This window comes from Vombatus ursinus, unplaced genomic scaffold (assembly GCF_900497805.2).
Source record: "Vombatus ursinus unplaced genomic scaffold, bare-nosed wombat genome assembly UNPS02015175.1, whole genome shotgun sequence".
Classification (NCBI taxonomy): domain Eukaryota; kingdom Metazoa; phylum Chordata; class Mammalia; order Diprotodontia; family Vombatidae; genus Vombatus; species Vombatus ursinus.
In genome coordinates this window covers 25,664,377-25,692,287 of record NW_020954953.1, presented here as the reverse complement: position 1 = coordinate 25,692,287, position 27,911 = coordinate 25,664,377, and the positions used below count along the sequence as shown (strand labels likewise).

General features: G+C 34.9%; 2 protein-coding genes across 4 annotated transcripts in view; one reads left to right on the top strand and one right to left on the bottom strand.

Moving 5' to 3' along the window:
* The window catches only part of LOC114031482 (parkin coregulated gene protein homolog), a 619,672-nt gene extending 607,247 nt beyond the window's left edge, over positions 1–12,425 (bottom strand). For all 3 annotated transcript variants that reach the window (XM_027846570.1, XM_027846572.1, XM_027846571.1), the window contains exon 1: positions 12,097–12,425. In XM_027846570.1, the coding sequence (XP_027702371.1) occupies positions 12,097–12,252 (156 nt within the window). In that variant the 5' untranslated portion in view covers positions 12,253–12,425. The remainder of the gene's footprint in view (positions 1–12,096) is intronic.
* A 455-nt stretch (positions 12,426–12,880) lies between these two features.
* LOC114031408 (E3 ubiquitin-protein ligase parkin-like) overlaps positions 12,881–27,911 on the top strand; it is a 1,837,436-nt gene continuing 1,822,405 nt past the window's right edge. Inside the window, exon 1 of the mRNA XM_027846470.1 lies at positions 12,881–12,944. Within this exon, the coding sequence (XP_027702271.1) occupies positions 12,938–12,944 (7 nt within the window). The 5' untranslated portion in view covers positions 12,881–12,937. The remainder of the gene's footprint in view (positions 12,945–27,911) is intronic.

Below are 27,911 nucleotides of genomic sequence, written 5' to 3'. Positions count from 1 at the left end.
TCAAAATTATGTTCACAATAATATTAAACTTCTAATATGGTAATATTAGAATGGTAATAATATGGTAATATTAATGGTAACATTAACTTCTAATATGGTAAATATCAATCTATTATCTCTCTCTGTGTGTGTAGAGAACCAACATGAAAAAAGCTCAATTTTTAATAGTGTAACACAATCACGAGACTAAAATGTTTGAGGGCCAGTGTTACATGCGTCAATAGAAGAGGAACTTTTACTGACAAATCATGAATCCCTGAAGAACTGAAATAAAGATTTACTCTTATGTTCCAAAAGCCAGTTGTACAAGTACAGAAAGCAAAGTTTCCAAGCTTAGCAGCACACCTGTGTATGCACACACAGGCTCACAAAACCCTTTCCATGTGTATAGTGCTTTACAGTTTTTCAAAGTATTTTCAAGGTTTACCTAATTTGATCCTTTCTTTAGCTATAGAAACAGATTTTGTTTTTGAAGCAAGATTAAGGAGTAAGAGAAGAAAGAAGAACAAAACATTAAAAAGACTTGATATCTTTAAGGGGCATTCATCGATGCTTCAAATTTAGGTCTTATAAAGACTGGCTTTAAAAAACTTCTGCCATTTCATTGTTACCACGTATAAGAAAACACCAAATTACAGTTATTAGCCCTCTAATTTATTATGAATAGTAAAGAAGCATACATAGATATGTCTATTATACAAATGATAAATACATAAGTATATAAAATGACCATATTCTAATTTGTAGCATAGTTGCTATTTTTGGTTTTTGTTGTTATTGTTGTTGTGGTGGTGGTTTGTTATGGTGGTTCTTATTCTATTAAACTGTAAGATATTTCAGGGTACAGAGCATGCCTAATGTTTACATCTTCCTCAGCACCTAACAATGCCTTTTACATTATAGGTAGTCAGTAAATGTCTGTTGAATTGGCCTGTTGAAAGATAGCAGTGCCTTTTCTCCCTTTTTATAGGTGTAAAATCCTATTATTCATTGTTTAATTTCTTACCCTTATGTCTTTATTCATCCTAGTTCATGTGTTTAAAATTTCTTATATATATATGGATATATATACAGTATGCATGTATGCATATATGTGTATAAGTGTATATATGTATGTATGTGTGTGCATATATATGGATCCATATACACACATGTATGTGTGTGTACGTATATGTTTAGATATACGTGTGTGTGTGTGTGTACACACATATATGTGTATATGGATCCAGGGTTTGGTGGGTGTTAAATATAAGGCTGATAAGTTTTCCTTTGTACTAGAGTTAATAACACATGCATACAGATACACATATACATATTTTTTTCTTTGACTTGAAAATATGATCTCATTGGTGCAAGAAATTCCTAGTAAGGATATTCACTCCATCAGTACAGATCAGCAACCTATCTACAACTTACAAAGTGTGTCTTGGGGGACGCTGAAAAGTTAAGTAATTTGCTTATGATAAAGAGGCAGGAGAGTCAGAGGTGGGAGTTATCTGTACTATTAACTCTTGACTTCCATTCACTGCCTTTCGTAAAAGATATGTGCATGTATATGTACATGTGTGTATACACATGTGTGTACACACAGGTATACACATGTATGCACACATGTACATATACATAAGCAATAGTCTTGGGAATACAAAAACACAAAGATACACAATACCCATTTATGGGGACAGAAAGACAAGAAGAAATTTGTAGTCCTTTGTTTATTTTTATTCTTAAGAATTTAATGCTTTGTTCCCTTCCACCTCCCACTAAGATACTTGGAAATATCATATGTTTTAATAAGACCTGGAATGGGAATTGGAATAGAAAGCCACCTATTTCATAAGCTTTAATTAATCAATAATAAAGAATTAATTGGCAATTGATATGTAAAATGGCATCTCCTATTTAGCATAATTTATCGAAATAAAGTGCTTTTAAAATTCAAAATGTCCATTTTTCAGAGATACATTTAACAACACTAGGGTAAAAGTACAAAGATGAGAAGAGTAAAGCAGTCTACCAATAATGAAATATACCATACTTAAGAGAAAATGCATATGAGATAAAAATATTTTGCATAAAGACAATTATCTCCTCTTCCTAAAGCAGAAACATGCAATTAGTGATCTAGTAAAGGCTGCCAGTTACTTTTTTTCAGTCTATCCTCCTTAACAGCCTTTGACACTGTTGACTGCCTCTTCTTCCTCCTTGAAAGTCATTTTGCTTTTGATTTCTATGACCCTATACTATCCCATTTATCCTCTTATCTCCTTTGATGTCATTTCTTTTTCTTCTCCATCTTTTCCCCCCAAGTGTATTATCATTTTAATTTAACAAATATTGAGAGCCTATTTTATGCAAAGCGCTTCAATACAATGACAAAAATAAGATGGTTCCTGCTCTCAAAAAATTTACATTCTACTACCACAAGAGTTCTTAACCTGGGGTATACAGGACACATATTTTAGTAGTTTGTGAAATTGGATGGGAAAAAAAATCACATCTTCATTTTTGCTAATCTTTGGTGGTTTCCTTTGTAATCTTATATCTTTTATTTTATGCATTTAAAAACATTATTCTGAGAACAGGTCTACAGCCTTTCCCATACCAGAGAATGACGCATAAAAGGTTAAGCACCCTTATGCTAGGGTAATATAAGCACATAAAATAGTGAATACAAAGTAATTCAAGGAGGGAGAGAACTATATTAACTGGGAGGGAGACTGGAATCAGGACTGAACTTTGGAGGAAAAAAGTCTGAGGAGTTGAGAAGGGATTTCATTCTAGATGTGGAAAAGAGTCATGTCTGAAGGGAAATAGGAAATAAAGCTGGAAAAGAAGATTGGATCCAGGGTTTGGCGGGTGTTAAATGTAAGGCTGACAAATTTTCCTTTGCACTAGAGTTAATAATGAACCAGTGTATATGAGAAGGAGAGTGCAGGAAATCCTTTGGTCACTGTGTGCATAATAGATCTCTGAGGAAGAATGGCCTAGGCTTCTCTCTTGATTCTTTTCTTCTTTCCAAACATCCCTCAATGTTCTCACCCTCAGCTTTAAAGAGTATCTCCATCTGGATGATTTCTTAAATTCTGGCCTCTTCCAAGCTCTATTAAACTGTCTACTGGACATTTTCACCTGGATATTTCATTGGTATCTCAAATTTAGCATGTTTAAAACTAAAGTCTTCATTATCCTCCTCAATTCTCCAGCCCTATCCAAGACAATTCTCCCAATGACTTTCATATTTATGTGAATAAACAGTACCACCACCCTCCTAGACAACCAAGATTGAAATTTCAGATTAATCTTTTATTTTACTTCTTTGTCTTTCATACTTAATCATTTACCATATCCTGCCATTTGTTACTTCACAATCTCTTTCATTCAATCTACCCTTTTCTTTCCATTTTCTACCTTCACACTATCTTAAGCTATTATTAACCTCATGCCTAGTTTATTACAATATCCTTTTCAGTAGACTGCTTGCCTCCAATGTCTCTTACCTCCATTACATTCTGCATACCTCTACCAGATAACTCTCCTAAAATAATATATTAATATCACTCCCTTGCTAAATAAATGTACATACACATATGTATATATGTATGTATATGTGGGTATATGTGCATCTCACCCTGTATATATACATATATACACACACACATATATACATATAAATACATGTGTATTATACATATATACATATGTATGTATAACAAAACTTCAATGGCTCCCCACAGCCAAAATAAAGTAAAAACCTATAATCACAGGAATAAGAGCTTCAAAGGCCCTTAAACGTCATGTAGCCCAATCCTTTTATTTTATTAATGAAGAAACTGAGGCTCAATAAGGTAGAAAAACTTGCCCAAGATTCACACAGGTAGTAAGTATCAGAGCATATTAAAATTGGAGTCTTCTGACTTCAAATACTGTGCTCTTTCTGCTACTTGCATAACATAAATAACTTGCTTTTTTTCGCTTATCTTTCACTATTCTACAACTAGAGTCAAGCCAAATTGTACAACTCACAATTCCCAGTAAGTGGCTTGTTCTTTTCTAACCCCACCTCCACATACACTTGAAATGCCCTCCATTGTCAACTTTGCCTGTACCTATCTTAATCATCCTTCAAGGTCTAGTTTAAATGTCATTTTTTTTCATGAAACTGCATCCCTGTTCACTCCAGCCAGAAAAGATCTCTTTTCAGAACTCCTGAAACAATTATCAGATATATATGTATATATACATACACATATATACACATACATATATATATATACACATATACATATGTGCATACACACACACACACATATATATATACATATATATATATATATACCTTGTTACCCTGTGCCCCCACCTGTCCCCCTCCTCTGTAGGTGAGTAGTTTTTTAGTTCACCTTTCAGTAGATAAGCTAATTCAGTTTAGGTAGAAATGCTTCTCCTGAAAGTATCAGAGAGATAAACCATTTACTGTTTGACTCAGTAATGAAAATCTATGAAGGTTTAAAATATTGTTCCAACATACTATTGGGTCAGACAACAATTTGTATGACTTTGGGCCTAAAGACCTTTGTTAAAATCATTTTTTAAATTCTTTTTTTTTTTTAATGTAGTTAATTCAGATCTCAATTCAGCTGCCTAGGAGACGTTCAGAAAATGCTTTTAGCCAAAGTAAACGATAACAATCTAGCAATTTACTCCATTTTGAAAAGTAACAACACTGACCTTTGACTTGGAAAAGAAAACATCATTAAATATAGCCTAGTTTTTCTGTACATTCAAAACAAGCCTTCTAGCAGTTGTAAGTGGGCAATGGGAGCAAAGCATTCATTTGCACTCTAAATTTTTCATGTAGAAAAGAATTTATAAAATGCTAAAACTGACAATCTCATCATTTTATAAATAATTTAAAAATTGTAAATATCTTTAATATTAGAGAACCAGAAATCAATCTATTTGTTTACTCTTTCTAATTTGGGTAAGAGAAAATGGAAAGGCAGTATGGTATAATGGGGTGGAGAGACAGCCTTTGAATCAGGATGATGTAGGATCAGTTCTCACCTCTAACACACATTGGCTAAGCATAGGAGGCAGCTAGGTGGTATAGTGGATAGATCACTGAACCTGGAGTCAGAAAGACCTCAGGTCAAATGTGGCCTCAGTCACTTATTAGCTTTATGACCCAGGCAAGTCACTTAATCCTGTTTGTTTTAATCCTCTGGAGAAGGAAATTGCAAATCATTCCAGTATCTTTGTCAAGGAAACTCCCTGGACAGTATGGTTCATGGGGTCAGCGTCGGACATGACTGAACCACAAAACCTTAAACAAACCATTTAACAACTCAGTGCCCTAGGCAACTCTAAAAATTTAAGTATTGGAAGAGATGCACAGATCTCAATGGCAAGAAGAAGCTTCCTCACCAGGAGTCTCCCATACCAATGAAGGCCAAAAAAGTGGGGAGAAGGAGAATAAGTCACATTTTTAAAAACTGAAATTCAGTTACATTTGTAGAATAGAAAAAGGTAAGAATATGACTATTGGTAAATATAAACTGAATAACCCATGGCACAGTGGGAAGAATACTGCATATAGCATCATAGAACCTGGATTCACACCTTGGTTTTGCCACTTGTCACATGTATAGTCTGTTTAAATTCTCTTTCTAAAACTGAATTTTTTAGATTCTCTATTTCTTGTTTTGTTAATCTACTGAATTTTTTTGTACAGATTCATCCATGTAATTTAATTTCACATAATTGGGCAGATTGACTTCTCATTCATCTTTTATTACCTCTCCATTACTTATGAATTTCTCCTCATTTTTAATTTTGGTAATTTGGTAATTTGTTAGCTCTTGAGTATAAATAGTTTTAATCATATTAAAGGAAAGTCATTTTATTCCTAAATTACTATCATGTTAAAATAAATGAGGGATGCACTCTTCTTAATTTAATCACTTAATGGTTTAATTCTTTTTAATTTTAAGATATTTAATTTTGTTTATATGCCCAATTATTTCTCTTCAATTTTGGTTATCTCTTCTTTGCTTTTCAAAATCACTACTTTTATACTTGTTCTGGGATTACAATTTTGTTAACCAGTTTGTTGACCTAGGTGTTGACCTCATTTAGTCTTGAAACATGTTATTCAGCCTTTTTGTTACATCATGTGTTTTCAGTGATTCGTATGCTACTGATAAAGTTTCTGAAAGCTTTGGGCATGGTATCTTTAAAAAAGGAATTTTCTTATTACTTTCAGTGATGTATCACTTAATTTATAGCAGCTGCTTATTTACTGGACTGGCCAACTTGGCCAGATCATCATGTACCTCAGGTCACCCCTCTCTAGGATTTTGATTCTTAGCTCTGCCAGCCCTAAAACCCAATTGTCCTTTTAATTGTTATTTATGAAGCTCAGAAACAGTGATATATGATTATCAAATGATTGTTTTATGCAGCATATTTCATTAGTTTTTTTTTTAGTTGGAGGTATCAATAAATAGAGTAGGTAGCCACTGTCTAACATTACTTAACATTAAGGTTATGGAATTAATAAAGGTTTAAAATTGGAGCAGACCTTACACATTATTTAGTTCAACAATCCCATTTTACATATTAGAAAATGGAGATGTTAACAGAGATGTTAAGTTGACTCTGATACTAGATTATAAGAAGTAGAGGATATTATTGGAATAGTCTAAATAAAGAAAACCTAGACTGAGATCCCAGAAAGAAATGCATCCAGTAATCTAATATACAACAAATCTTAAGACATTAATGGTCTCCTAAAAGAATAGCTGGCAAGACTAGAAAAACAAAGTCCAGGAAAAATTAACAAAAATACATAGAATAATAAATTTCAAGTGGATAAAAAACCCAAATACAGAAAATCTTAGCATAAAAATTTAGAGAACAGAAGCTTACATCTATTACAGTTAAGGATTCAGTAAAAATTCATAACCAGGCAAGGACAAAAGAAATCATAAAAAGATAAAATACAATCTTGATTAAATAAAACCAAAAGTGTTTTAACACAAAATCAAAGTGATTATTATCAGGAGAAAAGACACATATTTGGAAAATATTTGCATTTAATGCCTTTGATAAAAATACTGTATCCAAAATATATATTTTAATTGACTGAAAAACCAAAGATAAAGGCTATTCCCTAATAAACATATGGTCAAAGAATATTAACAAACTTTTAAAAAAGAGAAATTATTTTTTTCTTGTTACATGCATTTATTTTATATAGAAAGCTGCACCCATTATATACCTTAGAGTGATTAACACCATGTACATGGTAAATTATTTTATGTTGATTCTTGGCAAAATCCTGGTCCATTCCTCAACTATTTTTCCTGATTATTACTGCCATGAAACCAAAAAGGAACAACCCTATCTGAATGGGATTTTGTAGAATTGAGTGGGAAAGTATTTTGAGTCTTACAGTCTATTATTCTAAGTGTGAGGTTTAAAAAAAGCTACTGTAATAGTTAATAATATGGGCCTAGAAACTTAAAAAAAAGGAGTTAACAGCAGGAGCTTGTTTCTAGACAACAGTAAAGATGCTTCAAAGTATCATTTTAGTTTTTAAATTACAGAATATTGGGTTTCAAGGAATAACGTGGCTTAAGATATGCCAAAGATGCTTATGATTACTTGGGAGATGATTATTCGATATTAAATCTTCCTTATATCAAAGCAAATTATGTTTACTGTCTAGTATTTCAGAATTATCTTCTATATTTATCTACATTAGGCCAGTAAGACTTAGTCTTTGGCCACACTGATGAGAGGGGAAAAAAAAACTGAAAGAAACTTCTCTACACAGTGTGATTAGCCAAAATAGAGAGAAAGAGAGAAGCTCTAATGCCAATCTATGGAGCCTGTCAACAGCAGATTGACTTGCTTTTTCTCTAAGTATTGCCAAATATTTTACAAGCAACTTGTTTTAAAGGTTAGAGCACAAAGTACAGCACCATACATAACTGCTGATCTCAGCACAGATAGAAGAACCCATTTTAGCTTCATTTAAAAAGAGAAATTCAATTGATCAATAGTCACATGGACATAATATTAAAAATCAAAAATAGAGGAATGCAAATTATAATAACCCTAACATGTTACCTTGGCCTTATTGGTGAAAAAATTTAAAAGGACGGAAAAATATTGGTAGAATGACTTTTAAGAAGTTGTTGTTTTAGTCATGTCCAATGCTTCATGACTCCATTTGAGGTTTTCTTGGGCAGAGATGCTGGAGTGGTTTGTTATTTCCTCCTCCAGCTCATTTCATAAAGGAGGAAACTGAGGCAAATAGGATTAAGGGATTTGACCAGAGTCACACAGCTAGTAGGTATCTGTGGCCTGATTTGAATTGAGGTCTTCCTTACTCCAGGTCTGGCACTCTACCCACTGTGCCACCTAACTGCTACTTTTAAGACGTCAATAATGCTAATTCAGTGTTAGAGATGTGAATTAGCTTGACCATTCTGGAAAACAATTTAAGATAATATGTGAAAAGTTACTAAATTATTCAGACCTTTTGACCCATAGATTGTAATACTGTAACTAGGCCACAAGGAGTCTGGCACCTAGAAAAAGATGTAGGGGTACAAAAATGTCTTTAGCAGTTCTTATGAATATAAAAAACTGAAAACAAAATATTATATTAATACAAGGGAATATACCCCATAAGGTATGATAAATATAAAGAATTCAGAAAAAATCAGAAGAGTTGTAGAAAGTGATAGTGAATTAGAGCCAAGAAATATATATGTATATACATAGGTATTTATATTTTTATGTGTGTGTGTATATATATATATACATATAAAATAACTTCAACAATGTTGTCAACAAGTCACTATTGAGAGGCACTAAAATTTCAGTTGAATAAATGGTTTATGCCAATATCATCAAAGTTAAAGAATATTTACCCTCTTTCTGTTAACAGATCAGTAAACACAATTTTTCAGGGAATTTATTATACACCGGGTTTGTTATTACTACTTGAAAAATATATCTAGCATTAAAACAAAATATATTATTTTTTGAAACTCATCTGTGTATAATTCAAATCAGAAAAAGTGATAAAAGTGAGAATATATTTCAGTCTAAACAATTTAAACAAATTCTCAGTACCAAAAGTATGAAAAAGCCAATTTCCTCCAAAAGTAAAGATACCATTCCTTAAAAAATATAAGTGAAATAAAATAGTTCTCATAATAAGGAGGTCAAAAGGAACCAGAAATCTTACTCAATCAACATGTAATCTCCCTGCCAAGTGGAGGAACATAGCAACACATATTTAGGTTACAAGTTCATTTACAAACTATTATGGAGGAGGAAGATAGAAGTATTATAAGTAATCTCATTAAGTGGTGAAAACAATTGAGGAGAAAATTAATCTCTGGAGAGCATTTCCTAGGATTCACCTAAACTAGATCATCTTGACAACAACTGCATTTAGTATCAGACAATAGCAAATAGTTGCAAATGAAAGAAATCTTCTGGAATTTTTATGGTTTTATTTTCACTGATGATGATAGTGGAACCCCAAAGTTTGAACTTTTACCCCAGAATTCATTGATATTCCATGTAAGAAAATAACATTGGCACTGATGAGGATGAAGGTGGAATTGTGCTCGAACCTAACCAAAAATATATAATGGAAACAACAATTTTTAAATCCCTCAGGCATCAAATTGGGAGATTTGCCAAAGAAAAGCTTTTTTTTTTCCTAGTAGGAAAGTATGATAGAGCAGAAATCAGTGACCACTAACACATACACTTGCCTTTGACTCTCTATAAAATCTTTCTGAGACTTGTTTATGTAAGCATGGAGAATAGTTTTGATGAAAACAGAATTGATATAATAGAATTTTGATTTTCTACAGTAAGTCCTATATATATGTGGCTATACAATGTCATAGAAGAAACATTTTTTCACAGTTTAATCAAGGCCATGAGAGCAGGTTCTTAACTCTATGAGGTAAAGTAAATTTGCAAAGTCAAATAAGAGTAAGACTTTTTCTTATTTTTTTTCCACTTCTCTGTTCCCTCACCTAATTACAATTCTCAAAGATTCCACAACATAGGTATGTGAGCGGAGTTAACAAATGATGTCTTGTGTTCTTACCAATCACTATCTTAGTTTCCCTGGGAAGGGAAGACATTAGGAAAACATCACTGACATGTCAAGAGTTAAGATATTTCCTATACATAAAAGAGAAGCTGGGAAGTTATTTTTCTTTCTCCTTGCTCTCCCTGAATATTGATCTGACACCATTTTCATTCATCTAGAAAGGAAATGGAGACTTATCATAAGACTAGAACCTTGCTGTATCCTGCAGTATCTACCTGAGACTAACTGCTATTCCAGGGTATCTATACATATGCCATAGTGATATGTAGTGGCTTAGGTGGAAAGAAGAAAAAATATGAAATCATCTATTTTATTTACATGGCATATTTTTCCTCCCATCCCTACTTTCAGGCAAATATTACAGAATAATGGATTAAAGGCATATCATTTGAGTTTAAGACATTGCATCGTCTTACTCAAAGTATAATAAAGAGTTTCGAAGAAGCCATGGGGATATTTGCTGTTCAGGAACAACTAAAAAGTTTCGTGGAAGTTAAGAAATTATAAGAATTATATGGATTTACTATTTAAATAATTTATATTTATATTATGTATGTATGGTATATTTGTATATAACATATATAACATATATGTATGGTATATTTGTATATATCTGAAATGTATTGCTTTCAACAACTGTGACTTTACTAGGCCACAGACTCTTTAGGTGAGGTTATGCTAAATAACAAAAGGTCTAAGTATATTGGAAAATATAGGTTGGTATTATTAATTATGCCTTTTTAATGAGCATAAAATAATTGCATTAAAGAGAAGAATAAAAAATGTTTTATACAGTCATAAAATTCAAGTAAACAAGAAAAATAAATTATCTTCTTAATTGGAACAAATTCTGAACTGTATGTTGGTGATATATGAGAATCCTTTGGCTTTAAGTTTAACTTTTGCTTGAACTATAACAAAAAGAATAAGGTTTTTGTAAACAGAAATGTTTTGTTTTCTCAAACTCCAAGAAACACATACACACACACATTCTGAATGAGACACTATGTATAACATCATAATAGTCTTGTCCAAAAGGTAGCCATTTCATAGACTTATTGTGTGAGTATGGTATACATAGATACACATAAATATATGGGTTTAATGTGACATTAGAGGAAAGATATTCCAATATAACTACTCAGATTCTACCAGTTTAAGTTATACAACTTCGAAAGCTGTTTTAGTTACTTAATGTTCAATTCCCAATTATTTGGCAAATTTAGTTTGTTATACTAAATTCAAAACCATTTATCAAAGAAAAGTATAATTTATTAATTAAACTTATGTAAAGAAGTCATACATGTACTTTGTTTTATTACATTCCCTTCCTACCATATTCTCCCTTTTTTGCTCTTAATATTATTTTATTTCTAAAGAGGACAAACATAGTATTATAAATTACATTTTGATTACACCAATAGGCAGACTTAAATTTGATTAACGCTAGTTGGAAGGTCAGATTTTAGGAGACTTTGGAGGGGGCTGGGCTTTTAAAGGTGTATTAGGAAATAATTGTTGAAATATCTTGTACTTCAGTGAAACATCATATTTAATGGAGAAAAAGGTTTAGACAGTCTAAAATGTTCTGTTTTTAGTATTATTTTATCAGTTGAATGAATTTATGTCGATTTGACAGTTTTACAAGAGATTCACGTAAAACTCATAATTCATGAAGTGAAAGACCTTGAATTTGGGGTCGGGTTGGGGCAGGGAAAGGAAATCTTTCTGAGGCCAGCAGCAGCTGGAGGATGTTGAGAGGCCTGGAAACTATCAGTTGAGATCTCTGGAGGGTGCTTATAAATCAAAACGTTATTTTTATTGTTAAATCATCGCAGGATGATGGGCACAAAACCTTCCCGGATAACGACAGTCTGTCCACCTGTATCTTCGTGTACCCTGCCTGATTCGGAGTGAGTGCATTGAATTGAGGAGATATCACTTACGACTGAATTTTTCATCATGGCTTTGACAGTGAAGCCGTCAGAAACCAGGGAGTGCGGCTGGTGCACCGGGAATGGCTGTTGCGGCTGTAGTTTGGTCCTCTTCATCATCTTCTCTGGACTTTTATTTAGGTTCAGGGTCTCTTTTTCTGCCACCATCTTCCTAGGAAATGTCTTGTTCCCACATCCAGTGCTTTACGAATGACTGGGAGGTGGAGGGGAAGGAGGGAGGGACACAGCCGGAGTGGGGTTATGGAGAGTAAAAACGGCACTGTTATGGTAATAAATTAAACCCTCCAGGTCCTGCCCGGGTTTGCGCCTAGTTCCAGCTGTTTGGCAGCTCCAAGGTGAAGAAGGAGTTTGGGGGAGGGGAGGAGCAGAAAGGGGGCAGGACCGTATTCTGCAGCAGCAACAGGCTTCCAAAGGGGCTCAGCGAGGTTGCTAGGCAACGTATCAACATGGCTGCGGAACAATCTCCCAGTGACGTAGACATTTGAGGCCAGGAGGTGGCGAAAGGCCTCGGGGCGGGGGCGGGGCGAGGACGGGCGGATTAGAAAATGAGCAGCAGTTTCCGCACTACACCTCCCAGAAGGCCTCAGGGAGGTGTGTGGAGATCTGCGCGTGCGCATTACCTCCTTCTTCACCCCCCCCTCCCCCCGCATCTTCAGGGGGCGGGGTAGGGAAAGGTGGGAGCAAGGGCGGGGACAAGAGGGAGGAGGGATCTGAGGGCTTTAAAGCTGGAAACGCTGGTTGTGAGAGGCAAGCGCGGGGCCTCGGGGCAGGCCTCTGTGCGAATGTTAAGCTCCCTTCGCCTGTGCTTAGAGCCACCACCTGCCCTGTGACCATGATAGGTATGTGGGTGTCCTCCAGGTACAGCTGCTTTCCGCCGCCTCTTCCCTCCCCCGCCATGTGCTGGTTGTTTTCGCAGGTGTGAGACCCTGCTGGTTACTGTCAAGGACTGTCTGGGTCACCTGGTGAGGTGAGGGGTGATCTGAGTGTCCCGGAGTCATGCATCTGTCTGTGGAGGCCAGAACATGAGATTTATTCTGGCCTCTGGCTTCCTTGATTCCCCCCCCCCCCCAACTGAGGGCCAGAGTGTCCCCTTCCCCCGACCCCCCCCGCAGAGAGGCGGGTGGCGAGCCCGCCCACCCTTCCTTTCCCCAATGGGTTGTGTGAGACGACTGCTCTCCTCCCCCAAATAGGAGACCATCCAAAAGACGTCACCTTAAATTTACCCCTCCCCCCGCAAGCCCTGCAAACCTTCAAAGTTGTTGAGGTTTTGGAAGGTCAAAGGCGCCACTGGTTTTTTCATGCTCATGTTTCCTCTCCATCACTTGTCTAGTTTATCTGCCCTTCTCATGCTTGATCTCCTCCCCGCTCCCACCCTCCCCCCCTTATTCTGTCTGCAAGCAACATTTAACTATCCCGGGGAGACCCCCTGAAGCTGGAAACGAAAGTGACATGCAGTGATGTCAGCTGTGATGTCAAAGGTTGTTCCAACGTGATTTTTAAATTTCTTAAAGTCCTTGACTTGTTTTACTTAAGGCCCTATTTGAGGGGGTGTTTTGAAGTCTGGGACAAAATGAGAGATCATCTCTCTTGATATGTTGTGATAGACGGAAATGGAAAACAGCTTTTAAAAAAAAAGACTTAAAGTTTGAGGTTTTCTTAGTATTGTTAAGCAAAATAGCGAGCAGGTTTGTTCTGTTTTTTTTATCCCTATAAATTTGCCCCTAAAAATTAATGGAAAAAAACATGCTTAGGACCATCTTTATGGAAATGTCAATGACTTGTCACAGCCCATGTTCAGGGTTTTATGGAATTAAATTATGGGGATTATTGTTGGCACAATGAGTATTACTGATACAGTATCTTTAATTGTTGCAAGTGAATATTTGGAGCCAGCTCCATCCATAAATGTTCAGAAAACATATTACTGTGTTTATTTTTAGAGAAGCAGTCACTTCTTAAACATTTTAATTTTGTTATAAAATTAATGATACAATGTAAAAAATATTCTTACTGTCGCTGAAGAAATAAATCTATGAGTATCATATTACTTGGCTATGCAGAAATAGGCTTATGTTGAGTTTTGAGATTCTGATGATACCATTGGTAGTCCTTTCCTTACCCCTTCTAGCTTGGTACTGCTTTCAGTCAATGACCCCAATTAATGTTTGAAAAGTATTAATAATAGTACACATTTATATGACTCTTTAGAGTTTACACAATACTTTCCCCACTACTACCCTGGGAGCTAGATAGTTTTAATATGAATATCCTGTTTTATAAAGAACCAGAAAGATAAAGTGACTCCCATGGTCTTGAAGCTAACAGTAGAAGTGGCATTAGAAACCAGGTCTCTTAACTCCAAGTGCAGCATGTAATTGTCACAAACTAGATAAGTTCCTGTTTACACAGACCACTCAGGCAACATGCAAACCTTCACAAAGACAAAAACAAAATCTAGAGAATAAACATTTACAATAAACTTTACATAGGGAACAAGTCAAGAGGGAGAAAAGAAACACCTGTGCACTGATTAGGAAAGTTTGGAATGCTTGGTCTAATGTACTTTGGATGGTTTCTGAATTTGGTCATGGATTGCCATACATTTTTGTGCCTTTTAATTAGTAACCTTTCCACTGTACTCCAATACTTTATATTTCAGTGGATGTGATCATGGCCTCATGACCACTAGGGCATATGACCTGGTAAATTGTAACAGTCCAAAAGGATACTGAATATGGCCCCAGTGAAGGGCTGTTTACCTGTATTCTGGGGATCATCCTAAGTCAGAAGGTTAGCCATAGAGGCTAAGAGTAAATCATGGCTCAGTAGGAAAAAATGTTGGATTTGAAGTCAGAGAATCTGAGTTTGAATCATAGCTCTGCTACTTACAATCGGGTAAGTCATTTAAGTCACCTGAGTATCAATTTCCTGTTATGTAAAATTAGAGGAGTTGGGCTGGAATGTCTCTGAGGTCCCCTGCAGCTCTTCATCTATTATCCTATGCAATCGAGATTTGAAATATGACTCATAGAGGGGTTGTGATAAGCATCAATGGAAGGAGGACTACATCGACAAAATTTCAGTACCTTGAAGTATTAAAATAAGGAAAATCAACAGATTTGAAAATAGCCATGTATGTTTGTATACATAGATATAAGATATATATGTATGTTTTAAATAATTATATATATAATTATTTTAAAATTATTATAGCCGGCTTCAATCTAAGGGCTTCATTTATCCACAGATTATCAACTAAGAAGTGATTATATTTAAAAAAAAAAAAACAACAGTAGATGGAGAAAACACATCCTATAGTATTTTGGTGATTTGGGAAAACAAAAAAGAAAATACTGTAGTCAATGCTTTGATTAGATGATGTTGTGACCCTCACCAATAGCTGATGCAGATGCCTCAGAATAGAACTCTTTAGAAGTTTATTTTTTAACATAACAATGAAAAATACATGATTAAACATTGGAAAAGAGGAAACATGTCATAGAAAGTGATAGAATTAGGAGTCATGAGACCCGAGTTGAAATCTTGGGCTCCACAGATACTAGTTATATAACCTTGGGCAAATTATTTAATTTTTCTGAATTAAGGGTCCTCATCTGTAAAATGTCCGTGTTACTTGTATGATCAGTCTCTTGGGATTTTTGTGGGAAAAGCACTTTGCAACCTTCCTACGAATTATTTTAAATGCCATATATAAAAAAGCCAAGAGGGCTTTTGATAGAATGTGGACCACAGACTTAAAAGATGTATAAATTTTAATATATGTGTGTATTTTTCTGTTATTATAAGAAAAATCATACTGTGATTTTACTGTTATTAGGTCATTACACTGAAGAACTTAATCTAAGCCTTAAAAGTTCTTTTAGGAGTTCAAAAATTACTTGTATTTTTTGAATCGGTAAATCAATTCTGTATGTTTTTTACATTTTAATTGCAATACTTATTCTCATGAAAATAGATTGTACTTTTTAGTCAAGTTATCTTTTTAAAAGTAGAGCATTTAGAACAATGTTTTACTCGATAATTAAATCTAAAATGAGTTCATGTAATTTTGAGGTGGCATAGTTGAAAGTGAACTAAATCCTTTCCTATTTTCTGCTTATTGAAAATTTTGGATTTTGATAGTTTATGTAGGACTGAGATACTAAGTCCAGTAGAGAAGTTTGTGCATTTGTGATTAAATGCTTAGAGCCAGAAAAAGCACTGTGGCCTTCACCTAATGCAAATCAAGGACTTAGTCAAGAAGATTGTTGACATTTAGTATGGATACTTGGAGCTCTGCCAATGGCAATTATACAGGGGACTTGGACCCTTTCATGACTATGCCACTGTATACCCTCTTTAAAAAATTTTCCAGTAATGTCTTTGAAAAATACTAATATATTGTAGTTGATAATACTAAAATATTATGCTGTGTGCATGTTAAATAGTACTGTACTTACATACATCACAAAATTATCGTGTAGGAAGAGACTGTAAGATATCATTTAGTTTATGCCCTGGGCTTTTAGGAAAGATGGCATTGAAACTATCATAGTTGGAAAAGAACCTCATTTCAGAAAGAATGGGTTTTAAAGTTGAGTAACATCACAACAAAGATAACCCCGACCCGCATCTCTTTTTCACATCTAATATAAATGCTCAATGCTTCAGTTTAAACATTTTTTCTTCTTTGTCCTCAACAGAGACAAAATTGCTGACCATCTTCTCTGTAATAACTCTTTTCACATTGCTTTTCTTAAAATATAGCACTTTTATACTTAAAAGATGTGCTTCAGCCTTTTATTAGCTAAGCCAAGTTATTTTAGCCCTATCCCTCAAAAACCTTATTTTCTAATGTGTTCCTTATGTATCTTATTTGAGTTTTTTTTATTTATCCCATGTCTAGAAAACACCTAGACACTTAAAGAACATTTTTAAAAATCTATTAGAATCTTGAAAAAATGACATGTCTTAAGGTGGCATGAAAAAAAGGAAGCATAGGGGAGGATTAAATTAAAACAGGCAGGGTATCCTATTAGTTGGCATCCTAGAAAGAGGAATGCCCTTGGTACCCAGATAAATTTGGGCAAAATTACGTTTTCCTTTGTTCTATAGAATAATGTCTTATTTCTGACCATGCTAGTGACAGCCTTGTAAGCTAACAGGCAAGAAGGATCAGAGGTGGGGAACCTGTGGCCTCAAGACCACATGTGGCCTTCTAGGTTCTTGGGTGCAGCCCTTTGACTGAGTCCAAGTTTTATAGAACAAATCCTTTTATTAAGGAGATTTGTTCTGTGAAGTTTGGATTCATTTAAAGAGTTGCATTTGAGGACCTAGAGGGCCACATGTCGCCACATGATGCTGCAGGTTCCCCACCCCTACAAGCTTTTTCAATTGGATTGATATTAGAGCAAAATGGGATGAGGAAGAACACTCTCTCTTCTGATCTCAACTTTAAGCCCAAGATACAAACTTCTGATATACCCATTTCATTAGTGGAATGCTGTTATTGCTCTGAACTGCGTTCTCAGAACCCAGGTTTGCTTTTCTGAGACAGTTTTCTGGTCTAGTCTCCAGTCTGTTTGAAATGCAGTCACAGTTCTCCCTTGGGCTGTGATTGATGTTTTAAATACTCTGACCTATCCATGTTACAAAAACAAAATTTTTACTGAAGTCGGTGAGAAATTGTGCTTTGGTGAGAAGTATGGGATCAAATTTGAAGAGATGCTTAAAAAAATAAAGCAGGGCAGAAAAACTTGAAGAAAAAAATGACTCAGAAAAATGAAATTGTTTAGATAATAAATCTCTCCTACCTGCAGTAGAAAGTATTTTCTTACACATTTCTATCAGCAAGGGCTTCAATGTAGTTTTTAATTTTTAAAAAATTATCTGACTTCAGGCATGGAGACATTCTTTGTTGTATATATATTAAGCTATACTTTGCTTAAATATTTGAATGAAATATGTGTGTATGTTTTATATTGATAGTTAAAACAAATTCCAGAAATTTACATACTTATTTGTAAGGAGAGAAAAAATATTTATTTCCCCAATTATTTTCAAGTTGGCTTTTTTTTTTTCATCTCAAAATGGCAGGAGTATTAATCCTACAAATTAGCATCTAGTAGTTGAGTGAATATCTATCTGGTGTTTGCTATACGACATAAAAAATATATCGGCATACCCTCTATATCTGTCATTACTCATAGTTTAGGATTTAGAAAATCATATTGAAAATGGTGCGCAATTGCACCACAAAATAAGTTATGATGACCTTTTGTGTGGAAGGTCTTATCCAAATGTAGCACAGTTGTGTCCTCGGGCTCAATTCTATTGATGGCAATAAATGGCCTGGTAGCTAAAATGGTAACCTACTGCTCTTTGTAATTTTAGACTTTTTTCCTAAGGATTTTTGAAATCCTTTTAAGTTTACACTTTTATGAGACTTGATAGCTGTCTTGCTTTGAGGGAGCTAGAAGGCATAGTGGATAAATGGCTGGATGAACTTGGGATCAGAAATCAGGAAGACCTGAGTTCAAATACAGCCTCAGATACTTTGGGCAAGTTTTCTCAGCCTCAGTTTCCCTGTCTCTAAAATGAGAAAAATAATAGTACCTACCTGCTAGGGTTGTTGTGAGGATCAAATAAGATAATATAAATAAAGTGTTTTGTAAACTTTAATGTATAAATCATATTATATAAACCATATAAATACTAGCTATAATAATTATTATTATTAATGATTAAAAACATAGTGTCAGTCTCTGGGTTGAAATCTATTTTTTGTCATGGTATGCTAAAGCTGTGTCTGCCTTTTCAAATCTTCTTTCAAAGATACAAAAATTTTTTTTCCTGATTTTGAAATGTTTCCTACTTGTGAGAAGAAAACCTATGAAAATAGTTTGATAACTTTTTAAATATTTTGGCCAGTGAAATTGTTTTTTACCTTCTGATTCTTTAGTCTTTGTGACTCAGTTCTTAATCAGAGCTGCCATTTTAATTTGAATTTAACAAATACTTTTTATGTTTGTAGTATAGACAGCTTACCTATGTCTAAAATTTTAACTGTTGAAACTGAGACTTATCTGATAGTCACTTGATTTATGCTGTAGTTTGTCATGACATATGCTTTATTTCACCTTATAGGATAGGATGTTTTAAAGGGTCAAGGTAAATGAGTAATGTGACTACTATAATATTAAATATTTTTATTATTTCTTTATACTATTACTATGTTAAATCATAACCTTTTTAATTTTATAGGTATTTTGCCTCTGTGGGATAGTCCATGTATTTGATAAACATAGATAACAGAACACTATGCTACGTACTGAAGGGAAGGAGATACAAACATATTTAAGACATAGCAATCCTCAAGGAGCTTGATCACTCACAAATATTATGGTAGTAGACTTAATATTCTAGGTAACTAATTAGATAATGTGAGTGGTGAGGGAAAAGTTAGAGAATACAAAGAGTTCTTCATGAGTGACTAAAAAATATCAATACCTCCGACAGAACTAGGCAAATCAGAAGGATGACTCCATTTTGAGGGGGAAAAAAGGAATAAATACAGTTATCCCTTCCACATTGCAACTTTTCCCATCAGTGGTTTTGATGTATCACGGGTCAACATAAAAAATTAAATAGAATTTTTTGGGAGTTTTGTGGAAGCTGCAGACTATACATGAAGGCCATCAGATGACACAGAAAAAGTTTAGAAACTCAGTAATACATGAAAATATGTATAGTATTATATAATAACCCAGATTTTACAATAAGGTGCTGTAAAGACCCCATAAAAGAAAAAGAAAAATTCAGAGTTCTTCGCTGGTATGAAGGGAGGACCAAAAATTTTATGCATATTTTCCAGATCATGAGAGTGCTGCACCTATAGTCCCTCTGCCCCTAAGCCCTGCAATGTGGAAGGGATAACTGTACATATGTGGTTCTACTGTATAACAGGCAATCACTGGATATCTGAGTGTCTATATCAATAACAATTTTAGGGATTATGAGGGAGGATTATATACATATATACACATACACACATACATACATGCATATGTGTGTGTTTCTACTCTCAAGGAGCTTACAATCTAGTCAGCTAACATATTGTGACATTCTAGGAGGTGTTGTGAGTAATGGCTGTCATCTTTATTAGTCATGAACCTAGGCATGTAAAACATGAGTGGCAATCAAGCATTCAGACATTGCTGGCCACAACTAGAACCCATCACTATCAATCTCCAAAATAACAGGTTTATAGGAGTTCAGCACAGGATGCAAGATACTAGCTATCGCCATCTCACCAACACATTGAGAAAGAAGAGAAAAAAACTCTTGACTGAAAAAACACTGACTAATCAAGCAGGTCACTATTTTCTCAATTTCCTTGCACTGCAGCTCATTCTTTTCAACTCTCTCATTCTTGGCTTTGTCTGTCAGTTGTATGATTAGTCCTCACCTCAGATATACTTGCCCTTAAAGTTTTGGTATGTAACACAATGCTGCCACATAAAAATGACTAATAATGAAAGGCAGTAGATCGTAAAAGTCAAGTGAATAGTACATACTCTTAAGAGCTATAGGTTCAGAGGAGAGGAGGGATACTGGGATGGGGGTAGTTTCAGAAATCTTCCCAGAGAACCCTGAATATGACCCCTTCCTGTTTCCCAGGGGAGCTAGGGCACCCTTTCACACTAAATAGCTCCAGTCTGGGGCTTCTAGCCAAGCTCAGTGCTAGGGGAAACTGGCCTCTCGAGAGTTTGTGCACCCTCTTTCTATTGTCCTTGGCTCTTTATGCCCCCATTCTAGAACGTTGGAAAAAGTCATATAAATTTTCTTGTGCTGGGAGCTGGGGATACAAGTAAGAAAGAATCCCTGCCCTCAAGGAACTTACAATATGGCAGGGAACAACAACACACAAAAGGAAGCTCAGAAGGGAGAAGGTAGGAAGTGTAGTACCCAGTGCAGGCACAAATGATAATGGAGTTGAAACCAAGTAGTTCAGTGGGTAAGAATGATTAGATTAGATATACAACAGCTATTTATTTCTTCCACACCAAAGAAACACTTAGAATATGAACGACTTATAGTTGTACATAGATGGAGATTTTAAACATGAAATAATAATCCACAATTCCTATTTTCCTAGGAGGCTGATAGTTAAAACACACATAGTGGGGTTGTTGAATAGGTTTTTCACCTTCACCTCAGTTCTGCATTGCCTGAACAAATTCCTCAAAATTCACATCTTTCAACAGTTTAAGCCAGGGCTTGAATTCATTCTTCTGTCAGTGTTCATCTCTGAGGAGGGAGTAATTGCTAAAAATTCTTTCTGCTGCCAGTCAGCTCCTGCTGTTGACCTATAGGAGCAGCTGACCTCTCAAATTCATGAGTTTGTCTCCAAGACTAGAATGCCCTTTTCAGGATTGCTGTTTGGTCACCTATGCTCAGGAAAAAAATACAAAGCAGAAAATGAATCCCAGGGCCAGAAAACTAAGCTCAGACTCACTGAGGCAAAACATGCCTACTGCCATGTGTGAGCAATCATCATAGCTGGTCAGGGAGAACAAGAGCCTCTATTCTCCTTTCTTTTACAGGAAGACCTATTTTGGAGAAAGGTAAAATAGAAAGAGTAAAATTTCTCTCCATTTAAATTTTATTGAGTGGAAAGCTCATCTTGGCTCAGTAGCCTTTTTTTTTTTTTGAGACACACCCCTACCCCTGTTGCTGTCACAAGAACCAAGGATTTATTGGATCACCCCAAAGCAGAAAGTTATTCAGTGCTGAGACCGAGCACATGTGGACTTCCAGAAAGGGCCCAGTTTCATACTTGTTGCAATGGTTGTACTTTAGCCAGAGTAGACTAGGGGAGGACGGCCTTGAGTACCCATATTACACAGATGAGAAAATGGCAAGGGAGAATGAGTGACTTCTGCTGTATCACATTGGGCATGTTAAATGTTAGGATCTGAATTGGGCTGTTCGGACTGCAGTGCCAGTGTATTTTGTACAATACCACACTACTGATGTTATAACTTTTATTAAAAGTAGAAAGCATTAGTGAGCTTGAGGGTAGATCTGTTGTGGGAGAAAATTCTTACTTCTCTGTTCTTAGCAATGCAAGGATCTAAGACAGCTCCAAAAGACTCATGACAGAAAATGCTATTCACATCCAGAAAAAGAACTATGGAGTCTGAATGCAGATCGGAGCATATTATTTGCTCCCTCTCTTTTTTTGTTTCTTCTTTTTTGTGATTTCTCCCATTGGTTCTAATTCTTCTTTACAACATGGCTAATGTGAAAATAGGTTTAATATGAATGTATATGTAGAGCTTATATCAAATTGCACGCTGTCTTGAGGTAGAGGGAGGGCAGAAAATTTGGAACTCAAAATCTTACGGAAGTGAATGTTGAAAACTAAAAATATTTTTAAAAATTCTTGAGAAAGAAAAACTTGCTTGCAAATGCTAAGGACCTTGTATAGTCATTAAAAGATTACTAAAAGGGTCAGCTAGGTGGCACAGTGGATAGAGCACCCGCCCTGGAGTTAGGAGGACCTGAGTTCAAATGCAGCCTTAGACACAACACTTGCTAGCAGTGTGACTCTGAGCAAGTCACTTAACCCCAATTGCCTCACCAAAAAAAAAAAAAAAAAGATTACTAAAATAAAAGAAGCAGTCTGGTATTGCGCAAAGAGCACTGGAGTTTCAATCATGGCTCTTCCTTTTACTAGGGAAAGTCAGTTTGTCTGGAAGTGCTATGTACATGTAGCTACTTCCTCAATTCCCATTCCCATTGGTGGGCCAGTTTACAAGGGAGTCACTGACTGCTACTCACATAGCTCTAGGGTTGTTTCTAGTATTGCTGATCATAAGTCTCCATCAGTGTGTTTCTCCTTGATTAAAAACGAGTAGCCTCAATTAGGTTTGAGCAAGGGCAGTTTATTAAGATGGTACAACAAAAATAGTTAAAAAAACAAAACAAAACAAAACATTACCCCTCCCCTCCCTAAACTAGAGACACATTCTGCTTTTGCCAAACTGGAACCACAATAGTAGTGAGGTACATATTGAGAGAACATATGTGGCCAAGGAACTGCCTCCAAACAAATTGTCTCTGAGAGTCCTTTTTACCTTTCACAATGTCCTCACCAAGTTTTCCTCAGGTACAGTTTCTGCTAGGTCCTAAGTGTCTGCCTTTCTAGAGTTCATGGCCAGACTGACTTTCTTCAAGGGTCCCACTCTCAAAAGTCAACACTTTCCCCATTTAACTGTTTCTTCACGTGTCTGTAGGCACTTTCTCTGTCATTGGTGTCATTGACCACTGCTACTCCGGTGACCATTGTTACTGGCTCTTACGATATTTGCTACCAACTCCATTTGCCAGTGGGACCTCTGATAGGACCCCTTGATATACTGAATTTACCCTATTGCATGGGTCCTCCCCTTTTTAGTATACTCATTTACCTAAGATCAAGAAAGAATAGATACAAAAGAAACTGAGGTGCCTTATGCAGAAGGATATGAAGCCAACAGTGGAGGAATGTGTCCAAATGTCCTTCCTCTTTCCTCCCAAACAGTTGTTAACAGTTGTCCTATATAACGAAACACCAGGAAGAAAAAGAGACTGACAGGCAGGTGGCTTCTTTTGTGTGCACACTCAGCTCCCACTCAGTACCTGTACATGCAGAAGCCATGAATTGTTAGTTACACGTTTTTTATATATGTTCTCTCAGCTTGAGTTCAGTTTCTCCTGTACTGTGCATGTACTTTTGGGAAAATATGGTATGGATTTTCGCAGGAATATCTTGTACCAACTTTTCTTGCTCTACCATCTTAATATATAGCTTTTTCTAATTACTGTTTAAGATTAGCTGGCTAAAATAATTCTCAGCTGATAATATTGGGAGGAAGCACACCAATGGAGGGTTGAAACCAATGACATTAAAGAATCATCCCGGTTCTTAAGGGATTAGGTACCCTTAGAACTCAGAGAGGGAGATGCAGCCTTGCTACAAGAGCTGATATTCCTCTGTGAGGACAGGAATCTGACTAAGGATTCTTAGAGCTTCTATGAGCTACAACAGAAAAATGAATTTTGAATAATAATAATTACTCATATTTGCATAGTACTTTAAGGTTTGCAAAGTACTTTACAAATATAATTTCTTTTGATCTTCACAACTCTGGGAGGTAGGTACTATTATTAACCCTATTTTGCAGATGAGGAAACTGAGGCAAACAGAGGTCTAATGCCTTGCCCAGGATCACACAGCTAGTGTCTGAAGCAGAATTTGAACCTGGGTCTTCCTGACTCTTAAGTGCAGTGCCCTCTGTACATCAGCACCTAGCAGCCTTATAATATGTTTTATGGATTTTTTGCATTTATATTCTAATTGTTATTTTAACTATTTGTGTAAATAACTTATTTCATTTACTAAGTATTTTATTCATTTTAGTGTCAGTATCACAAAATATGAGAAATACAAAAAGTATCGCCATAGTATTACATTTGCTATTGTTTCTTTTGAGGATTAGTTAAAAGTGGAAAAATTTGTCAGACAAAACTTAAATTCCAAGGTAGTTGTCCTAGGTGGCAAAAGAGCAAGGGTTAGACCTAGTTTTTTAATCTGCAAAGTGAGCATAATTGTAATAATTAGCCTACTTTGTATCTTGTTCTGTACTCCCCATTTGGTTGGCACTTAAATCCTAATCGTGCTAACAGACTGCAAGGGATGATACTGAGTTGTGAGGATAAAATGAAATAGTATTTGTATAGTGCAGGTGCTGCACAGCCTGTGGCCCATAGGCCGCTTACATTTTTCCTCTACGTTTTTCACAGGCCTCTGGGAATCCTTTGATGTGCCTGTAGGCTGCAGGTTGGGCAAGTGCTTCAAGGGCTATATAAATGCTAGCTGCTGCTGCTATTGTCATTGTTATCATGGTTTTGAATAGTTAAACATTGCCCATGTCATTTGTAAGTAAAAATGAATCAGTTTTATATTTGGAAAATTATGCCACTTTTGAGTAAGCTCAAATAAAGTTATAGTTATTGTCGAGAGAAAGAAAATTTTTTTTAAAAGACAGTATTATATAGCTTTACTTGTAGTCACTGAAGGATTTCAGAGTTGAATTTATTGAAGAGAATTTAATTTAGATGTATGACAAACATGCCAACATAATAGACACAGTATCATCCCTTGCAGCCTGTTAGTACGATTAGGATTTAAGTGCCAACCAAATGAGATATAAAATAGGCTAATGCAGAAATTGACTGGTAAGAAAAGACCAACTCAGTTCTTCCTGTGGAAAAAAATGATGAAAGTAAATATAGCAAAATCTTATTAATTCAGATTCAGCTACTCTGAAATTAGTGACAATTTTAAACTTGTGTAATGAAACTTAGCTTTTCACTGCCTACTGTAGGGTTTGGGGAGAGAGTTGAAGGAACAGCACATTGATATCTAACTGTCTGCTTAATATATTTGGGAGAAAACATAATTCTTCAAGGTTTGTATTTTTGTTAAAATACATTTTTAATGATATAATTTGTTTTTACGATATCTACATTCCCCACTGTATCACTCTCCCTTCTCCCTCCAAGGAGCAATCCCTTAAAATAATGTACAAAGAGGCAAAAACTAAAAACATTTATTAACCAACATATCAAACAAGTATTAGTGTTCTACACCTTTGGTATAAAGTCTTCTCTTTTCGTTGTGGCAAAGCTTGATCTATATAATTTCATGACATTTAATTTATTTGTTCTTTTGATTTATATTGTTAAAGTCATAGTGTAATTGTTTTCCTTAATCTTCCATTAATTTCCATTAATTTCTTCCAATAAATTTCCATTAATTTAGATGTTTCTCTGTATTCATCATACTCACCATTTCTTACAGCACTTTCCTGTGCAATTATTTCTTTATCCATTCTTTACTTAAGGATGAGCTTTTAACTTGTTTCTAGTTCTTTGCTACCACAAAAACTCCTGCTATAAATTTTTTGGTGTATGTAGGGCCTTTCTGTCATAGACAGCTTTGGGAATATATGTCTGTCAAGGAATGTTTAAGTGAGAGGGTAGGGACGTTTTAGTCACTCTGTTTGCATAATTCTGAATTCCTCTACAGAATGTTTGAACCATTTCACAGCCCTTCCCCCAATGTATTACTTTACTAGTTTTTCTACAAGTTCTTTAACATTGATTATTTCCATCTTTTTTTTAATCTTTGACAGTTTGCTATGTTTGAGGTAACGCCTCAGCTTTGTTTTGATTTGCATTTCTCTTATTATTTGTGATTTCCATATGAAACATTTTCATATGATTGTTAACAGTTTGTAGTTCTTTTGAGCACTCTATATATCTTTTGACAATTTACCTATTGATAAATGGCTTTTGGTCCTATATTTGTTACTTGTTTTTCTGGATAGTAGGACCTTATCAGCGATACTTGATGTAAAGATTGTTTATTCAGTCAGTTGTTTCCTTTCTTATCCTAGTTGCTTACTTAACCTCCTTGGCCCCTAGTTTCCTCAACTGTAAAATGGGTTTTTACTAGATGACCTCTGAAGTCACTTCTTTTGTTCTAGAACTGTGATTCTGTGTTCTGTTGTATCATTTGGAATTGCCTCTATACCTTGTTTCTTTAAGAGCTCATTTCATAGCTGTAGTTGTAAAAAGGCATATATATGTGTGTGTATATATATATATAAACTATATGTCAATATAGATATACACACAACTATATGTATGTGTAAAGGCATATATATGTGTATATATATATAAACTATATGTCAATATAGATATACACACAACTATATGTATGTGTAAAGGCATATATATGTGTATATATATATAAACTATATGTCAATATAGATATACACACAACTATATGTATGTGTACATATATATACACTTACGTGTTTATAGCTATATCTGTATATATGATCTACTGATACAATTTTTTGAGGTATGAATATTTAATATTAAATTCACTTATTTGAATTTTTCTGGTATGAGGTGTGAGATGATGGTCTAAACTTAATTTCTAATAGGCTTCTTTCCAATTTTCCCAGTGATTCTTGCCAATTATGAATTTATTTCCTATGTAATTTAGGTTTTCAAATTTATCAAATATAGGATTATTGAGTTCCAAAGGGAGGGGGAAACTACTAGTAGTAATGAATTTGTGGAAGAATTTTATCACATTTTTAAAGAACAATTAATACTTATACACATTATTCTGAAAGATTTCAAGACCATTCTGTTCAACTCAATCCTTTTTATATTTGAAAATCATCATGATTGCTTGCAGAATTTATCTGACATTGAAATTTTTAAATTTAATTGCTATGCGTCTTGAAATTTAAAGCATAGAGGTTTTTTTTGGAGGTGATTTGTGGATTATTTGAATTAGTACTTTATTCTCTGCAGTCAGAAATTCTTATATTATTTTCTGCTTTGTGGTATTCAGGTTTTTTGTCATGTTATTTTGGGAGGTAATGATTCTTAAACCCTGCTTGTGCTTTCTGTCTTGAAGTCAGTGACTGAATTTCTTATTTTTAAAACCAGAGATAAACATTCTGACTTTTATATGGCGTCTGGAAAAATCTTAGTACAGTTACAGGCTTTAATAGCTTAAAACCTAAGATTCTTGGGATGTTCTGTATTTATTCCTAATTTCTGCTCTGGGTTTTTATGAGTTTTCTTTCTTTTTTTTAAATTAACATAGAAATTTTATGAAGAAAAAGAATAATACCACCTGTCATGTCTTCTGTGAGAAGAGTTTTATAATGATG